This window comes from Euprymna scolopes, chromosome 30 (genome assembly GCF_053919585.1).
Source record: "Euprymna scolopes isolate OS-2025 chromosome 30, ASM5391958v1, whole genome shotgun sequence".
NCBI classification, from domain to species: Eukaryota; Metazoa; Mollusca; class Cephalopoda; order Sepiida; family Sepiolidae; genus Euprymna; species Euprymna scolopes.
This window is the reverse complement of record NC_136511.1, coordinates 16,661,908-16,677,075: the sequence shown is the minus strand read 5'-3', so window position 1 is coordinate 16,677,075 and position 15,168 is coordinate 16,661,908. Positions and strand designations below refer to the sequence as shown.

The window sequence follows — 15,168 nt, the reverse complement described above, 5'->3', positions numbered from 1 at the left end:
TTCTCTGCTTATATTTACTTTCTTATGAACTCTGGCTAGGCCGATTTTTAAAAAAATTCACACAAATGTACTTCATGTGTCTAGGGGTGTTCTTAGATAGTTTTTTATCGATATTTTCCTCCGATAAATATCGAAAATCAATAACCGAAAAAAATATTATTAAAGAAGGAACATCACAAGTAGATTTAAGAAAATTTATTACTCCACAAGCAGAAAGGTCCGGCATATAAAATAAACATTACAGTCTTTGATAAGACAGGGGCGAGTTCAAAATGAATGTTTCTGTTCAGAGCACAATTTTTTTTTTAATTCAATTTTCACCCCAAACAAGGCACAGTACCACTTTGAAGCAGGGGGCTACTATCAGGGACTTAATTAGCGGGGTCATTATGAAGGGAGATGAGTAGAAAGATGTTTGTTAACATTACACTTGAACTTCTGCATATCATTGCAGTTGGGAAAGCAGAATCCCGGAAGGGAGTTCCAAAGACCCGCAGTTCTGGGGAAGAAACTATTGGAGGAAAAGGCTTTCTTGCACCTAGGGATCTCTACTGTAAATGGATGAGACTTAGTAGCTTGTCGGGTTTGTCGGGGGTAGTTATGTCGGGGAGGTACAAGTGTTTGCAGTTCGTCAGAGCATTCACCATTGAAGTATTTGTAGAACAGGCAGAGGGATGCAACATCTCGTCAATGGGACAGAGGCTGAAGCCTAGATGACAGTTCAGGACCTATCAGGTTGGCGACTCTCTTTTGAACCCTGTCCAGGAGCGAGAGACAAGAAGCAGATGCACCAGCCCAGATGTGACAACAGTACTCCATACATGGGCGAATGGTGGCCTTATAGAGGTATAGGATACTGTCAGGCGTAAGTAGTTTTCTAGCACGGTAGAGGGAGCCAACCTTCCTTGCAGCAGCCTTGGCAATGCTCTCAATGTATCTATTCCAGTTCATATTCCTTGTAAACGTTAGGCCGAGGAGTTTAAAAGAAGTACTTTCGGGTAATGTGTTCTTGGCCATTGCTATTGGTGGTAGAGAAGGTTTCTTCTAGTTATTGAAGGAAACAAGCTTAGTCTTAGCAGCATTGAATGTGACGAACCATTTTTGTCCCCATTCCACTACGGATTGGAGATCATCCTCTAGCGTTTCTGCCATTTCCTTGGATATGTGTTCATTTGTTTTCCCCTCATATCTGTTATAGAGAAATCATGATACTTGATTTTTGTATTTTAAACTTTAATTCATATGATTAAATAAAACTAATTTTATCTAATAAACAGTAGGTTCTCTACAGTGCAATTTATACCATAATTTATTGTAGTGCCATACTGATTGAATACTTTCAGAATGGGCACACAGTAGCTGGACGGCATTAGTCTGAAAAACTGAAGCGCCTACAGAAAGTAATTAAAAAAAAGGCCAGGAATAATAACAATAGAAATCATCATCTATGAAAGAAAATTTACCAACCCGCAACTCTGTGGTTGCCATAGCAACAATTCATAATTCTAGATTCGAACTTGCACCACTTTATTCACTATACCTCTCTGACCCCCCCACCCCCACCCCCAATGAGAAAAGTTTGGTTTCGTCGCTATTTTAACAGTGATGATGACATAGCTGTACGTGGACCCGATCTCATCCCGGTTGTACTATTAAAAAAAAAAATGCTCCGCTGAGGTTGCTCCAGTTCTCTCCAAATTCTTCAACAAATACCTTAACGAATCATGCTTTCCTAATTGCTGGAATACTGCTTCTGTGGTACCAGTTTACAAGAATTCTTTATTGATATAAATGACTCTCGTCTAAAAGAGCCTCCCTGGTTTGACAAACTTATAGGCATGACTTTTACTCCTGACCTAAAATGGAAGCCAAGGTTGCTGGAAAAGAAGTTGCGTCATTTTACTGCTCCAGAAGGTATCTAACTCCCGTCGTAATACGACCCAAAATTGAGTATTGTTGCCATATCTGGCCAGGAGCTGCTTAGGGTACCTATCCTGCCTTGACTAAGTTTAAAACCGGCTTCGAAACATAGTAGGTGATGCTCTTTTTGTTTCCTTGCAACCTCTTTTTCACAAAAGGGACGTTGCGAGCCTGTCTCTGCTCCATCGTTACTTTCATGACAAGTGCTCGTCTGGGTTGGCTACAAAGATCGTCAGCAGTTCCCCCCACTCTCTATCTGTGCCTAAATCTAAATAAAAATTCCATGAACAAAGCGCCTTTCCTAGCTGCTACCCTGTGGAACTCTGTTCCGCTTGCTTACTTTCCAGCTAACTACAATATGGTCGTCTTCAAATCCAATGTAAACAAATTCTTGTTGAACCGCCCCTCCAAAAAATGTATTTCTATCCCTTTCCCACCGCTAACTATTAATACATTGTTCTCTCAGTAACTACCTTGCACTCATTAACTCTTATCCTCGAGTGACTTTTGGGCCTTGAAATGTGGTGACTCCTGTAAAAACTATGTATCCGTTCCATTTTTATCAGAAACTACTTAGTCGATCTGGCTAACGTTTTGTATGGACATTTGTGATAAAGTGCAGCCAACTAAGTGTTATGGTATCCGAGAAGGATTAATAGGAATGAGTCACTACAATACCACATTTACTCTAGAAATATTTTCTGAAATTACTGGTCCGATCTAGATAAAAATTTCTATGAACATTTGATATGATAAGGTGCAGTGAACTGAATACTGAAAATGCCGGAAGTAGAAGTGTCCTTTGATGAAAAAGTTCCGTGTTTTTTTTTGTTTTTTTTTTTAGTATTGACCGTTAATATAATAAATAAGAATACCCGTAAACTAATTTTTATGTTTACTTATTTTTTCATTTTGTCTGCTTGTCTATCTGTCTGTCTCCATTTTTTCAAACTGTATCTCCGCCGAGACGGAAGGACAATATCATATGGACTAAGCGAAAGAGAATTGACTCCATAATAATATATACGAAATCTGGATAAATTAAAATATCATATTTAAGCGTATTTTACGACCGATCAACGCCGAGCGCAGTCTCGCTAGTTTAGCATAAAACATCCATTCTAAGCTAACGGGTTATAATTTATATATACGTTAAAATATTGTAATATTTATTTATTATTTAAGCTAAATGTTTTCTTTTTTTTTTAACTAATTTGTAAAATATACATCATCTTTTAAACATTTTAAATATCTTTCGATATTTGGATATTTACTGAAACAGTTTTAATGAAAACATCTTATCATTTTCTCTCCATCTGTTTTTATCGATCGTGATCGTGCCTAAATCTTTAAAGGTTTATACTGTTGCACAAATGCTACACAGCATCGAGATTGATCAAAGTCTTAAATAATACCCTCCCGTTATTTTTAATGTTGGAGGATGAAAATCATCACTGCTTCGGTTGCTTGGAGAACACATAGCTTCTTTATATTTCATTCCTTATCACAGGCGGCCACGTTTCCGACACGTTTCCCAGATCAGCAAGATCAACATGTCACACTTCTAGATCTATTTCTGATCATAGTTCTCTATGATTGTGTAACGAATGCCCATAGCCCACTCGGGAATGCTGATCACACTGCGATAATGGTAGAAATCGCCCTTAATTCTCGCCCCAAAACTGAAGAGCCATTGTTCAAAACGACAGGTTATTATAGGAAGGCTTACTGGGGAGCCACCAGGGATCTCATCAGCTATGTCCCATGGGGAAATACCTTTCCTCTTCTCGTTGAACAGTGCGCAAATGAGACCACCGAATTGTTCAAAACTGAAGCATATGTTCCTACGCGGAAATTCTATAGCAGGCCCCACTCTCCCCAATCGTTTACTTCTACTTGTGAAGCTGCCATTGCTCAAAGCAACATGGATATCGCAGATTTAACCGACATAAGTCCAGGAAAAACAGACAAAAGTTTATAGAAGCTAGAAGTATTTGTAAGAAAGAAATAGCGACAGCTAGTAGAGAATATATTGAAACCACCAGAAAACGCATTGAAGCACAGAAACTATGAACCCGTGATTTCTGGAAAATCTACAACAGTGTAGTAAATAATGGGCAATCAACAATTCCCCCACCATCCAACAATCAAGAGGTTGTTTGTATGGCAACCGAGAAGGCTAACATACTTGCCAATCAGTTTGCCTCCAACTCAACATTGAACCCAGCAAACCACTCCTTCCCTGACTTTTCTTTGCGGACAGACGCCACATTAGATGATCTGAAAATTACCCCTTCTCAGATGCAAAGTATCATTAAAAACCTGGACACCTCAAAAGCATGTGGACCCGATCTGATCCCGGCTGTGCTATTAAAAAATTCTCTGCTGAGGTTGCTCCAGTCCTCTCCAAACTTTACAACAAATGCCTTAACGAATATTGCTTGCTTGACTTCTGGAAAACTGCTCCAGTTGTACCAGTTTACAAGAATTCTGGCGAAAGAACCGACCCATTAAATTATCGCCACATTAGCTTCCTCCTGCATTTCGCCAAAATATTTGAGTCCATAATTAATCACTAAGGATTATTACAAGATTCGAAGCAACTGACAGAATAAAAAAAAATGGCGTCATCATTATCGTTGATAGTTATAATCATCATTTCAAAAATTAAAACACAAAAATCGAAACAATCATATAATTCGTTGATTGCCCTGAGTGGAGAAAGTGGGAATGATTTCTAAAAGCAACACGAGGTTAAAGCACAATCGAACCCTAATACGCGGCTTTTTCATTTCAATCTTAAATTCAAGCCATTATTACCGCACAACCAGTTAAGCCAGGTATATAAAATCAACAGCGGGTTCTTTGATGTGACAGGGGCGCGTTCGAAAGGAATATTCTTATTTAGAGCACAATTGAAACATAATACTTAACTTTTGCAGTTTAAAACTTTAAAGCAAGCCATTATATATAAAAGTAATTTTATAAAATCGACTGTAGATTCTCTACAGTGCAATGTAGACTACAACGTATTGTAGACGAAGTCACTGCGGGGAGGCATGTGAAGCTTCCTACCGATGTACCGGGATAGGTCTCCAACTAGAGCAGGATCTCCTTGCTAATTTATATTTAAAAGAAGGATTGTTCATTTGGAGAAATCTTATAATTCATTGGCTGTAAGATTTATTTTTCAAAAAAAAAACAAAACAATTATAAACAGAACGACTCCTAGAAATCTATCTATATTCTTTTGTTATTTTAATATGTTTTCATAGAAACTATTTTCTTTACGTCACAATTGTCACGCTCATATATTAATTCCATAGCTAATATAACACACTGACCCAACGGGTCACGGGTAGTCAAGTTTATATTTAAAAGAAGGATTGTTTATTTGGAGAGAGCTCTATAGAAAGATTATTACACAAATCGATGAAACTGACACGATGAAAAATCAAGTCATTAGTATCATTTCTAGTTGTAAAATCAATTCAAACATTAAAACATCAAAATCGAAACAATAATATTGATCATTGATTGCCTTGAATGGAGAAGGTGGAAGTGAATTTTTAAATCAACATGAGGGGAGAATTAAAAGAGGGAACATATGCGTTAATGCATAACATTGCTAAGTTAGAAACGAAGTGGAGAAAAAAAAATTAAACTAATAAAATATTGGTTAAAAAGAGTTTGTATTTATTTGCTTCCCCACTGAGAAAATTAGGCACAAGGCCGTTTTTTAATGTGGAGAGATTGGGGAAAAGTGGGACCAGCTCCCCGGGGAGTAAGGGGACTGGATAGTGACAATTAGTATGTCACGCTCATATATTAATTCCATATCTAATATAACACACTGACCCAACTGGTCACGGGTAGTCAACTTTATATTTAAAAGAAGGATTGCTAATTTGCAGAGAGCTCGATAGAAAAATTATTGCACAAATCGATGGACTGACACGATGGAAAATGAAGTCATTAGTATCATTTCTAGTTGTAAAATCAATTCAAACATTAAAAAATCAAAATCGAAACAATAATATTGAGAAAACTGACGCGGCCAAAATGAAGTCATTCGTATAATTTCTAGTTATAACATCAATTCAAGCATTAAAACATTAAATCGAAACACTCGTATTGATCATTGATTGCCTTGAATGGAGAAGATGGAAGTGAATTTTTAAATCAACATGAGGGGATAATTAAAAGAGGGATCATATGCGTTAATGCATAACATTGCTAAGTTAGAAACGAAGTGGAGAAAAAAATTAAACTAATAAAATATTGGTTAAAAAGAATTCCATTCGTTTATATTTAAAGTTATTTTTATATAATATTTATTCCACACAAAATTAACACCTATTACTCGACACACGCCCGAACCTCTCACCCACATTTGCTAAAATGTCACCCACTTTCGCAAGAAGAGGGACGTTCGTGGCCTTCGGACCAAGAGTGACTACTACCCGTAGGGAACTCCACAGGGATCTAGTGAAGGGGGCTGTTGACGACCCGCTATGCGCGGGTTTGGGTTGGCAGCAGAGTGAGATCCGCTCAGCGTGGAGCTGGGCGCCAGGTTCGAGTCATCTGAACAATTCGGAGTTCTCTCTGACCTGGCGATTGGCCCGAAATGCACATCCACTCAACAACATACAATGCAGTTCCGGGTTTTTGGAGTCGCCTGATTGTCCCCGTTGTGTGACAACTGCCGTAGAAACGACTGGTCATGCTTTCTTCGATTGCCGCGAACTCCGCCGGTACTGGTCGTATGTCAGTGAGGTAACGGCTTGCATCGATCCTGAGAATCCTTGCTCAATTACCGTATCCAATGTCGTGGACAATGTGAGGCCGCCGTGGGACCGGGAAAGACAAATGATCTACGTAACGATCCTGACCGTGTCGAGAATGGTGATTTGGACGTCGCGTCTACAAGGTTGCCGGGGGGTGTTGTCTTTTTCTGATCAGGATCTGATCGCTTTCTTTAAACACCAACTACGGGTGAAGATCAGATGTGATAGAAGAAGGCTGCATCGCGCGGCATTTGACAGAAGATGGATACATGTGGCAAGTCTGTGTGTACGAAGAGGAGTCAAATTTTAATACGTGTTCCCTGCCTAGGTGTGGAACGCGCAGTTCCGTAAAGTAAAATTTAACAAATAGCGTCTCAGCTAGCTGAGTGTGTATTCCATCCCTCCCTGATTAGGAAGCCTCCAAGATCCCTACCACCTCCTTCTTGCAATTTTTGTTTTCACCCCCACCTCTAAATTTCACTCATCTTGGAGAGAAAGAAATACAAACTAACCCCCATTCCTTACCAACAAAATTTTCTTTTCTCCATTCATCCCCATCTAGAGGGCATCCCCACTTAGAGACTGACCCGCAGAAGCCAGGTTCCTTTTACAAACCTAGTGGAACGGGCAGTCTATCAACTAGACGGGGTTGGGAGGGTCCTACTAATCACCCCCTCCCTTTTTTTTCTCTCCCCGCCTTCGACACAAATGAATTATTGTACCATTTTTATTGTTATCTTTTTTGTTTTTATACGTCAATAAAAAATGTTTTAAAAATTGAGAGTTAAGTAGGACGTCCCCCAATATAAAAGGGTGAATGCTGTATTATGGTGAAAGAAGATACTAGCTGGGAGAAACTTTTGATTTTGTTTAGTTCTGGAGTGACAAGGATGACCAACGACCCCCACATCCCCCCTCTTGAGTTGGCCATGTGCCTAAGTTTTTTGTTCATTGTTGATTTTCAATGTATGTTTAACATGAATAAAGGATTTAATATCTCAAAATGTAGTATCTGTTCCGGCAGATACTGCAAGCAAAGACCATATGTGGGAGCAACCCCACATATAAGACATTGGTCAATGTAGGGGCAACCCTTCATACCAATTGTCACTATCGAGCTCCTCTACTACTTTGTTAAAATGTTGACGGTAAACAATATTTGACTGAAACTATTTTGTCTAACATTAGTGGCAATTTCATTGGAGGACGAAGCGATCATATATGCAAATATGCCAATCATGCACTGCGTATGAAGGTATAAAATTGAAGCATTTGTGCATTAAAACAGCAGAGCGGAACGAGAAATAATAAGGTAACGCAGGGTGCGTATAGGCAGATTTACGAAGGAACTTCTTATATTTTTCTAAACGTCATATAATGCAAGTTTTGTGTTAATTATTATTTCTCTCCAAGCAATTCCTTATTTATTTTAAGCTTGCCTTTATTGGCTATGGATGTGGAATTAGAATATCTTGCATAAATTGTACAGTCTTAAATAATTAGGTTTTTATTTGCGAACATTTATGCCAATATGGTCAGAATACTATATTTAGTACTATGTATTGGGAATTAGTTTATTTTCACAATTTTAAAATCTTGCATATTTCTTTACTGTTGGTGTTTTTTTTTTTTTTTTTTTTTTGCATGGACACTTCATTCGCCGCACATCTTAGTTATTCGGTAGGATTGTTAATCCTGAGAACTGTAACGCCCGGGGGTTAATGTGGCAGTTCTGCGATTTGTCGCAGAACACAAATGCTGCTAAAACTGCTTCCATTTCAGCTTCTGGTACGTAAAGAGGATGAGATTAATAAAATTTTGACTAAACTCTTCGCTGGATGCGTCTAAAGTTGAATTTTCAGCCGGCATATTTCTGGTAATACCACAGTACGAGTACAACCGCCTCTAACAAGTGGTATAACTTCGGGTGACGGTCTCGTATTTCCATAAAAACTGTTTCCTCCGCCCCCTCCCAACTTATCGAGACCTCGATGACCAGGATTGGAGATAATATTCGGCTAAGACTCGCATAAATGTATATCTTTGGGCTTTGTCCGCTTAGCTTAAGACTACTTTCTTCTACAATTTTAGAAATAGAAAGATATCTTGAACAGTGACATATACCTCCTCCCTGAATTCGGCCAAAGTGAAAGAATAGTTTTTTTTTTTTTTTTTTATCCAAACTTTACTTTTCGGCAAGTATCGATATCTTTTATTCTAACTCCTGTTATTTCGCCAGACATCGGTCGATAAAATCTTCAATTTGCCACAGTGCGTTTACGGAACTCTAGAATCTAAAGACTAACCTTTTTCGGTTAATCATGGAGGTGGCTCTCCTTAACTTCGAGAGTCGCAACCTTCCAGAAGTCTTTGTGTAATCCTACTTTGAGTATCGCCTCTAGTTAAGAGTGCGTCGCTAACGTTGAACTATTTTACTTAAGTGATTACCACGTGGATCTTTAACCATTGCGCCGCTGGTTAAACTTCAAATTAAAAACAGTAATTTAATCAATACTCGCTGAAAAGTTTTCCGGCCTAATTCATAATCAGGTTATTTTTCGAATCTTAAATTCGCGTGAGTCAGATATTACAATAACAGTACACAGGAGTGGAGTATGTCACTGTTCAAGATCTTTCCATTTCTAAAATTTTTTTTTTTTTTTTTTTTTTTTAGTGACTTTACAATTGCTTACAGATTCCAGAGGTCAACAGGAGGCGCCCTAATATTGTAATGGACAGCCTATCATTGCAACAGTTTTCTATAATTTACTTTAATCAACATTTGTCCTTAAATTAGAATGGCCTCTTAATATTTCTAATAGTTCATTACAATTATACGTTTATAAAATTTAATTCCTGTAATTAAAACAATTGTATACTATTTTAAACAGAATACACTTGCGTTTCCAAGTAATTTAATTTTTGTCGCCCCTAGTCTCCATGTTTTCAACCGTGGTACTCTCCGGCCTTAAATTAGTTTTTATTCTTCTAATTTGAGATTTAATCGATTCAAACCCTGAAAATTACTTTCATATTTTGAGTATAGCAATTGGGACTGTAAGGACTTGCATGTATAATTTAAAACTACAATACTATAATGTATAACGATGGATAAACTAATGTTTGCGTTATAGATGCAGTAAGACAAAGGCTCGGGAGTGCAACAGTTAAAACGGTGTGAAAACTAATTTTTTTAACAATGTTGAAAACCGTCAGGAAGAGAAATATCCTAAATTTCTAATCCTACCATTTTCTTTCAGATGGCCAGCAGTGTGGAAGTTGCCGTAGACAAAGCAGTTGTACCCGGAGGACAACTTTTATATGATTTAATAACAAAGAACGATCTCAATGAGATCCGTTCAGTTATGGATTGCTTAACGCTGCGTACTCGGCAGTCGATTGTCTGCCAAAAGGTCAAGAATAAAAGTCTACTCGGATATACCTGTGAGCTCGGCTTTCGAGACATTGTGAAGTATCTCTTGGACGAATGTGAAGCTGATATCTCTGAGCGTTACAAGTCTGATAACACTTGGTTATCGCCATTGCGAGTCTCCATCACCAAGCTCGATGTTGCAATCTTCAGTTTATTGCTCCGACGTGGAGCTGTTGCTGCTGACGTATACGGAGCCATCAGATGTGTTCAGTACGTCTCAAGAAAGAAGTATTTCTTTATACTCTCTATTTTAAGAAAATACGTCGATGAAATTAAATCTATAGAGTTCGCTGAGGATCTTCCCGATTTACTTGCTTATCTGGATGATATGAGTTTAAATGATGTGAAGCCATTTTTATCTGCGGTGGCCGCTGGAAATATTAACAAAATGAAAACTCTTCTGCCAAATTGCATAGACCCAAAAGCAACTAACGATTTTGACGAAAACGCTTTGTGCATAGCCATCTTGAATGAGGAGAACAATGCGATGCACTTTTTGTTGAATTATAAAATATTCTCACTCAAAGATTATGTGCGTGCTCTGGAGATATGTGGAGCGAAATTTATAACATTTGAATTGCGCGTGGACAAGGGGTTGCAATGTTGGAGGAAAGCGTTAAGAATTCGGGTCGAACATTCGTTTGGCGTTTCAGATAAATTCGAGAATAAACCTTCAACTGATTTGGGATTGGAATTTACAAGCGAAGAACAACTCGACTCTATGGAGAATAATTCTGCCGAGCTTCATGCGCAGTCATTGCTAGTTTTTCGTCGCTTGCTTTCTCCAACAAGCCAGATTCTAGCAAATACATGTGTGATGGTTGCACAACATCCCGATACTCAAAAGGACTTTGTGCGAACGATTAAAGTACTCTCCGAACTTGTGGAATTGCACTTTTTCCCTCATTTCGGCTCTATTTCTCCTAGCTCTATGGCTATTGACACCTTCGAAAAGTTGCTTCGCAGCCATCTTGAATATAATTCCTCAAACAAGGATGAGCTTTTAACCAAATTAAAAAATCTGGTTTCTTTTATGAAAGAAATTGACTGGACATTGTTGCTTAAGCGTGAAAATCCGTTTCCCCGTGTTGTTTATATACGCCTTCTTAAACGTGTACTGTATTTTCTAACCGACCTGAGTGAATTTGAACTGTCCGACGTCGACAAGAAATTACAAAGCGATGCTATTTTCGACGTGATGAAGTGGCATTTTAGTCCTTACCCAACAACGTTACTTCATTTAGCGATTGAAGATACGGTTGAATATTCTGTAATTTGCTTAATTATTAATTGTTCGGATAATCTGAATTGCACCGACAACCAAGGAAACACCCCACTGCACGCCGCCGCTTCCCTACCAACAGATTATCCTCATATCTTACGTTTAGCAAGCTTGTTAAAATTTTTGGGGGGCAATATGCATGCGCTTAATCAATTCGGTATGAGCCCATATAATATGCTACAAAGTAGCGGTGTCATCTAAGAACCATTTCTAATATCTGTCCTTAAAATCTATCTGCTCTGACTATTAACCAGTCTAGTCAGCATCAAAGAAGATTACTACGAAACGCTTGCCCTCATTTATTAAAATTCATACCAATTAAGGATTTTTTTCCCTTTATTTTCCGTTGAGCTTAAAACGAACTGCCGCCCGGTCGTATGGTGTGCAAGAAAGACACGGCTTAAGTCTCGTGACCTTGTTAGTAAATGGAACGTCCATATTGATTTCGTTAGCCTGATATTTTTTTTTTTTTTTTTTTTTAGTGACTGCGCAATTGCTTTATAATTAGAGGAACACCCCAGAAAAATATACGAAGATCTCCCTTCTATGTATCTTTTCAATTTATATCTATTTTTCAGTACTTGATCGATTGTTTTATTCCGTAAATTTTAACTATTTTTATTTCGATAATTTAATTTGTTTCAATTTTATCCCTAAAATATTTCTACGTGGTTTTTAATTTTAATTCCTTGTAAAATAAGATTTTATTCTGGATCGTATCCTGCTCCAACACTTTCCAATGGCTTTCTTTCTATCCTGACAATTCTTGAGCCTTACCAAAACCATTTCTTTCACCATGCTAACTCCTAGTGAGGTAGTGTTCAGTTTTGATTTTAAAAATGAAATATTTCGAATATTTTTTAATTGTGCTCTGCCACCATCACCAAGAGACGAGATCTGTTAACTGAAATGACGTCACGCGTAGTTGGTAAGTCAAACAAAATCTGCCGAGCGGTCACTGACATGCTTTTTGAAAAAAACATGACGACTCTTTAATATATTGAAAAAGAGACAAATAACGAACACTATACTTTTATTCAATATTAATTTAAATTTTACAATGCTAAAATGCTCCTTAGAATGACTCCTTACCATCGTAATGTCGTTTGTCTCCATGTAGCTCAAAATGGACAATTTTTACCTCGAACATTTGAGTTTATTTTCAGGTTATTTTTCTTTTGCAATATTTTAAAGATTTTCAAAAAGCTTTCATTATCGTCTATCTGCTCGACAGATCTTGCTTTCTTTGCCTATTATGCGTGACGGCATTTTTCAGTTGACCGGCCTTATCTCTCTGTAGTGGTGGCTTTGCTCGTTAAAATTTTTTCTTCGGATAATATTGAAAAATACACGTATTTGAAGTTGCCTGGGATTTTTTGACTTTCATTGTTTCACCTTTTAATACTTTTTCAAATCTTTTTAATTTTTTATTTATTTTAATTTTATTTTATTTTATTTTATTTATTTTTTTTTTCAATCGTTTCGCTTTTCTGTATAAAATTGAAACTGGGATCTCTTCCTGTCACTCGCAGCGTCCAGAAAGCGATAGATGTTTGGTCAATGTCGGTTTTCACCGTCATATCAGACAATTGCTTCCATTAGGGAAGCTGGTTTTCCCAAACACGTTAGGAAAATAAAACTAAAGTTGGGTACAAAAACAAACCCAAAAGAACTATCCCGCAGTAAAATTAAGTGCGGAATTAAATTCCGCGCGCACCTGCCACTTTTCATTCACTGTGGCGTGATCTTTGAACTAATTAAACATGCACTTTTTAAGGATTTTATTTCACATTCTCTGTTCTTTGCCATCGTAGTGTGGCGGTTGGTCCTCAGTCTATTAACTCAAGGGTTGGGGTTCGAGCTTACCTACCTACCAAAACTTTTTCTTTTACACCTTCAAATATCCGGACAACGCCGGGTAACCCCGCTAGTAATCTATAAAAGCGAAAATGCTATTTTTTCTGAGTGCTTCTAGGCTTGCTCGCTCATTCTTATAACTTTTTATATGCTACACAGATCATAATATCTAACACTTACGAAACGTGGTCGTAAATATATTATTTCGGCCACTTTTATCTTACAAAATTCGCTCTGTGAATTCGTTTTTTTTTCTGCTGCTATGGCGTGACATTTGACCTAGATCTTCCTGATCTACGTCAATAATCACGTACTTAAATCATTCGTTGACCTCTATGCTGATGACACGACCATCTATGGCTGCACATCAAAGGCCGTAAATCAAAAAGTTCTCTCTGATTCTCTCTCCTCTGATCTTGAGCGCGTGGTTCAGTGGGGGAAGAGGTAGCTGGTTACCTTTTAATGCATTTAAAACCAAGCCCCAATCTTTACATCAACGCTCTGATCCCCATCTGGCATCAATTGAAATGGATGCTCCATGTTTTTACCAGCTTCTGGGTTAGATCTTTATTCCTGATCTGAAATGGAACACGTACATCCAGTCTGTTGCCAAGGTCGCTGGGAAGATGGTGGGATCCTTCTACCGCTCCAGAAGAGATCTCCCTACTGATTCAATTCTCTATCTGTATAAAAGCCAAGTACGTCCAAGGATGGAGTACTGCTGTCACATCTGGACAGGAGCTGCTAAAACAGCCTATCCTGCCTTGACAGTCCAAAATAGACTTCGTGGCCTAGTGGGGATGCCCTTTTCTCTTCCCTACAACCTCTCTCCCACAGAAGAGACGTTGCGAGCCTGTCTTTGTTTTATCGTTATTTCTATGGCAAGTGCTCGTCTGAGCTCCAATCCCTGGTCCCCTTCGCCAATCTTTCACGATAAACACCTGTCTAGCTGAAACCACTGTCATTAATTTCCCCTACTCTTTATCTGTGCCTAAATCAAAACGTGGATTCCATGAACAAAGCTCTTTCTTAGAACTGCACGCCTGTGGAACTCTGTTCCGTCTGCCTGCTTCCCAACTTTACTACAACTTGGATGTCTTCAAGTCCAACATAAACAAATTCCTGATGAACCGCCCCCTTAAGACACTTTATCAAATCTCCCAATACTAACGATTACTACGATACTATCCCATTGATTACTGTACACGCAATAACCCTTATCCTCTAGTGGCTTCCGGGCCTTGATAAGTGGTGACCTCCATGTAAAAAAAAAAATTTTGATTCATGCAAGATGGTCCAAAAACAGTGTGGAGCATTCCATACGTTTCTGTGGCATTTTTCCAAGTTTAAAAAAGAATTTTATTGCATATAGTTCTTTTAAAGTGTCCTCGCATCCATATTGTATTTTTTTGGAATTCACCAGCTGTGACAATCAGGCTTTAGTAGGGTGTATTCTAATTACTGCTGTAGCTGATCATTTGAACCTGAAATCATAAAAACTGGTCAATCATCTCGTATGTACAGCAATAACATACTGAATTTTCAAGTCTACAACAATTTTAAACGCATGTACAAAAAGAAGTCTTCGGACTTATTGAAAGTACCTCGTATTCTATACTTCTTCCTTTGTCGAATATGTCAGCATTTTTCAATCAAAGAGGACGTTTTAACGAAGTCATGACTGCGCCATGTACACAGGTAACAATTGCCGACGGTGTGTTTATTCTAAAATATTTGTAATATTTTGTCCTCGTATTCCATAGGCAATGTTTCTGACAGAGGGAAAGAATTACTGTTTACTGGGCCGGAATCTAACACTTATCGTTGGTTAGTTTTTCGGCTTTTAAGTATTTTTGTTTTTAGCTCTGTATATCAATTGGCTTTATACC

The 15,168-nt window shown here is 38.0% G+C and overlaps 1 protein-coding gene across 1 annotated transcript; it reads left to right on the top strand.

Moving 5' to 3' along the window:
• The first annotated feature begins 8,007 nt into the window (after positions 1-8,007).
• LOC145254667 (protein fem-1 homolog A-like) lies at positions 8,008-13,617 on the top strand. The gene is made up of 2 exons (XM_080113313.1): positions 8,008-8,029; positions 9,968-13,617. Exon 2 carries the CDS (start codon positions 9,968-9,970, stop codon positions 11,621-11,623), a length of 1,656 nt encoding a protein of 551 aa, XP_079969439.1. The 5' UTR covers positions 8,008-8,029; the 3' UTR covers positions 11,624-13,617.
• Positions 13,618-15,168: the final 1,551 nt, after the last annotated feature.

Coding starts and splice junctions, on each gene's coding strand:
- LOC145254667 (XM_080113313.1), top strand. CDS start 9,968: ATGGCCAGCAGTGTGGAAGTTGCCGTAGACAAAGCAGTTGTACCCGGA.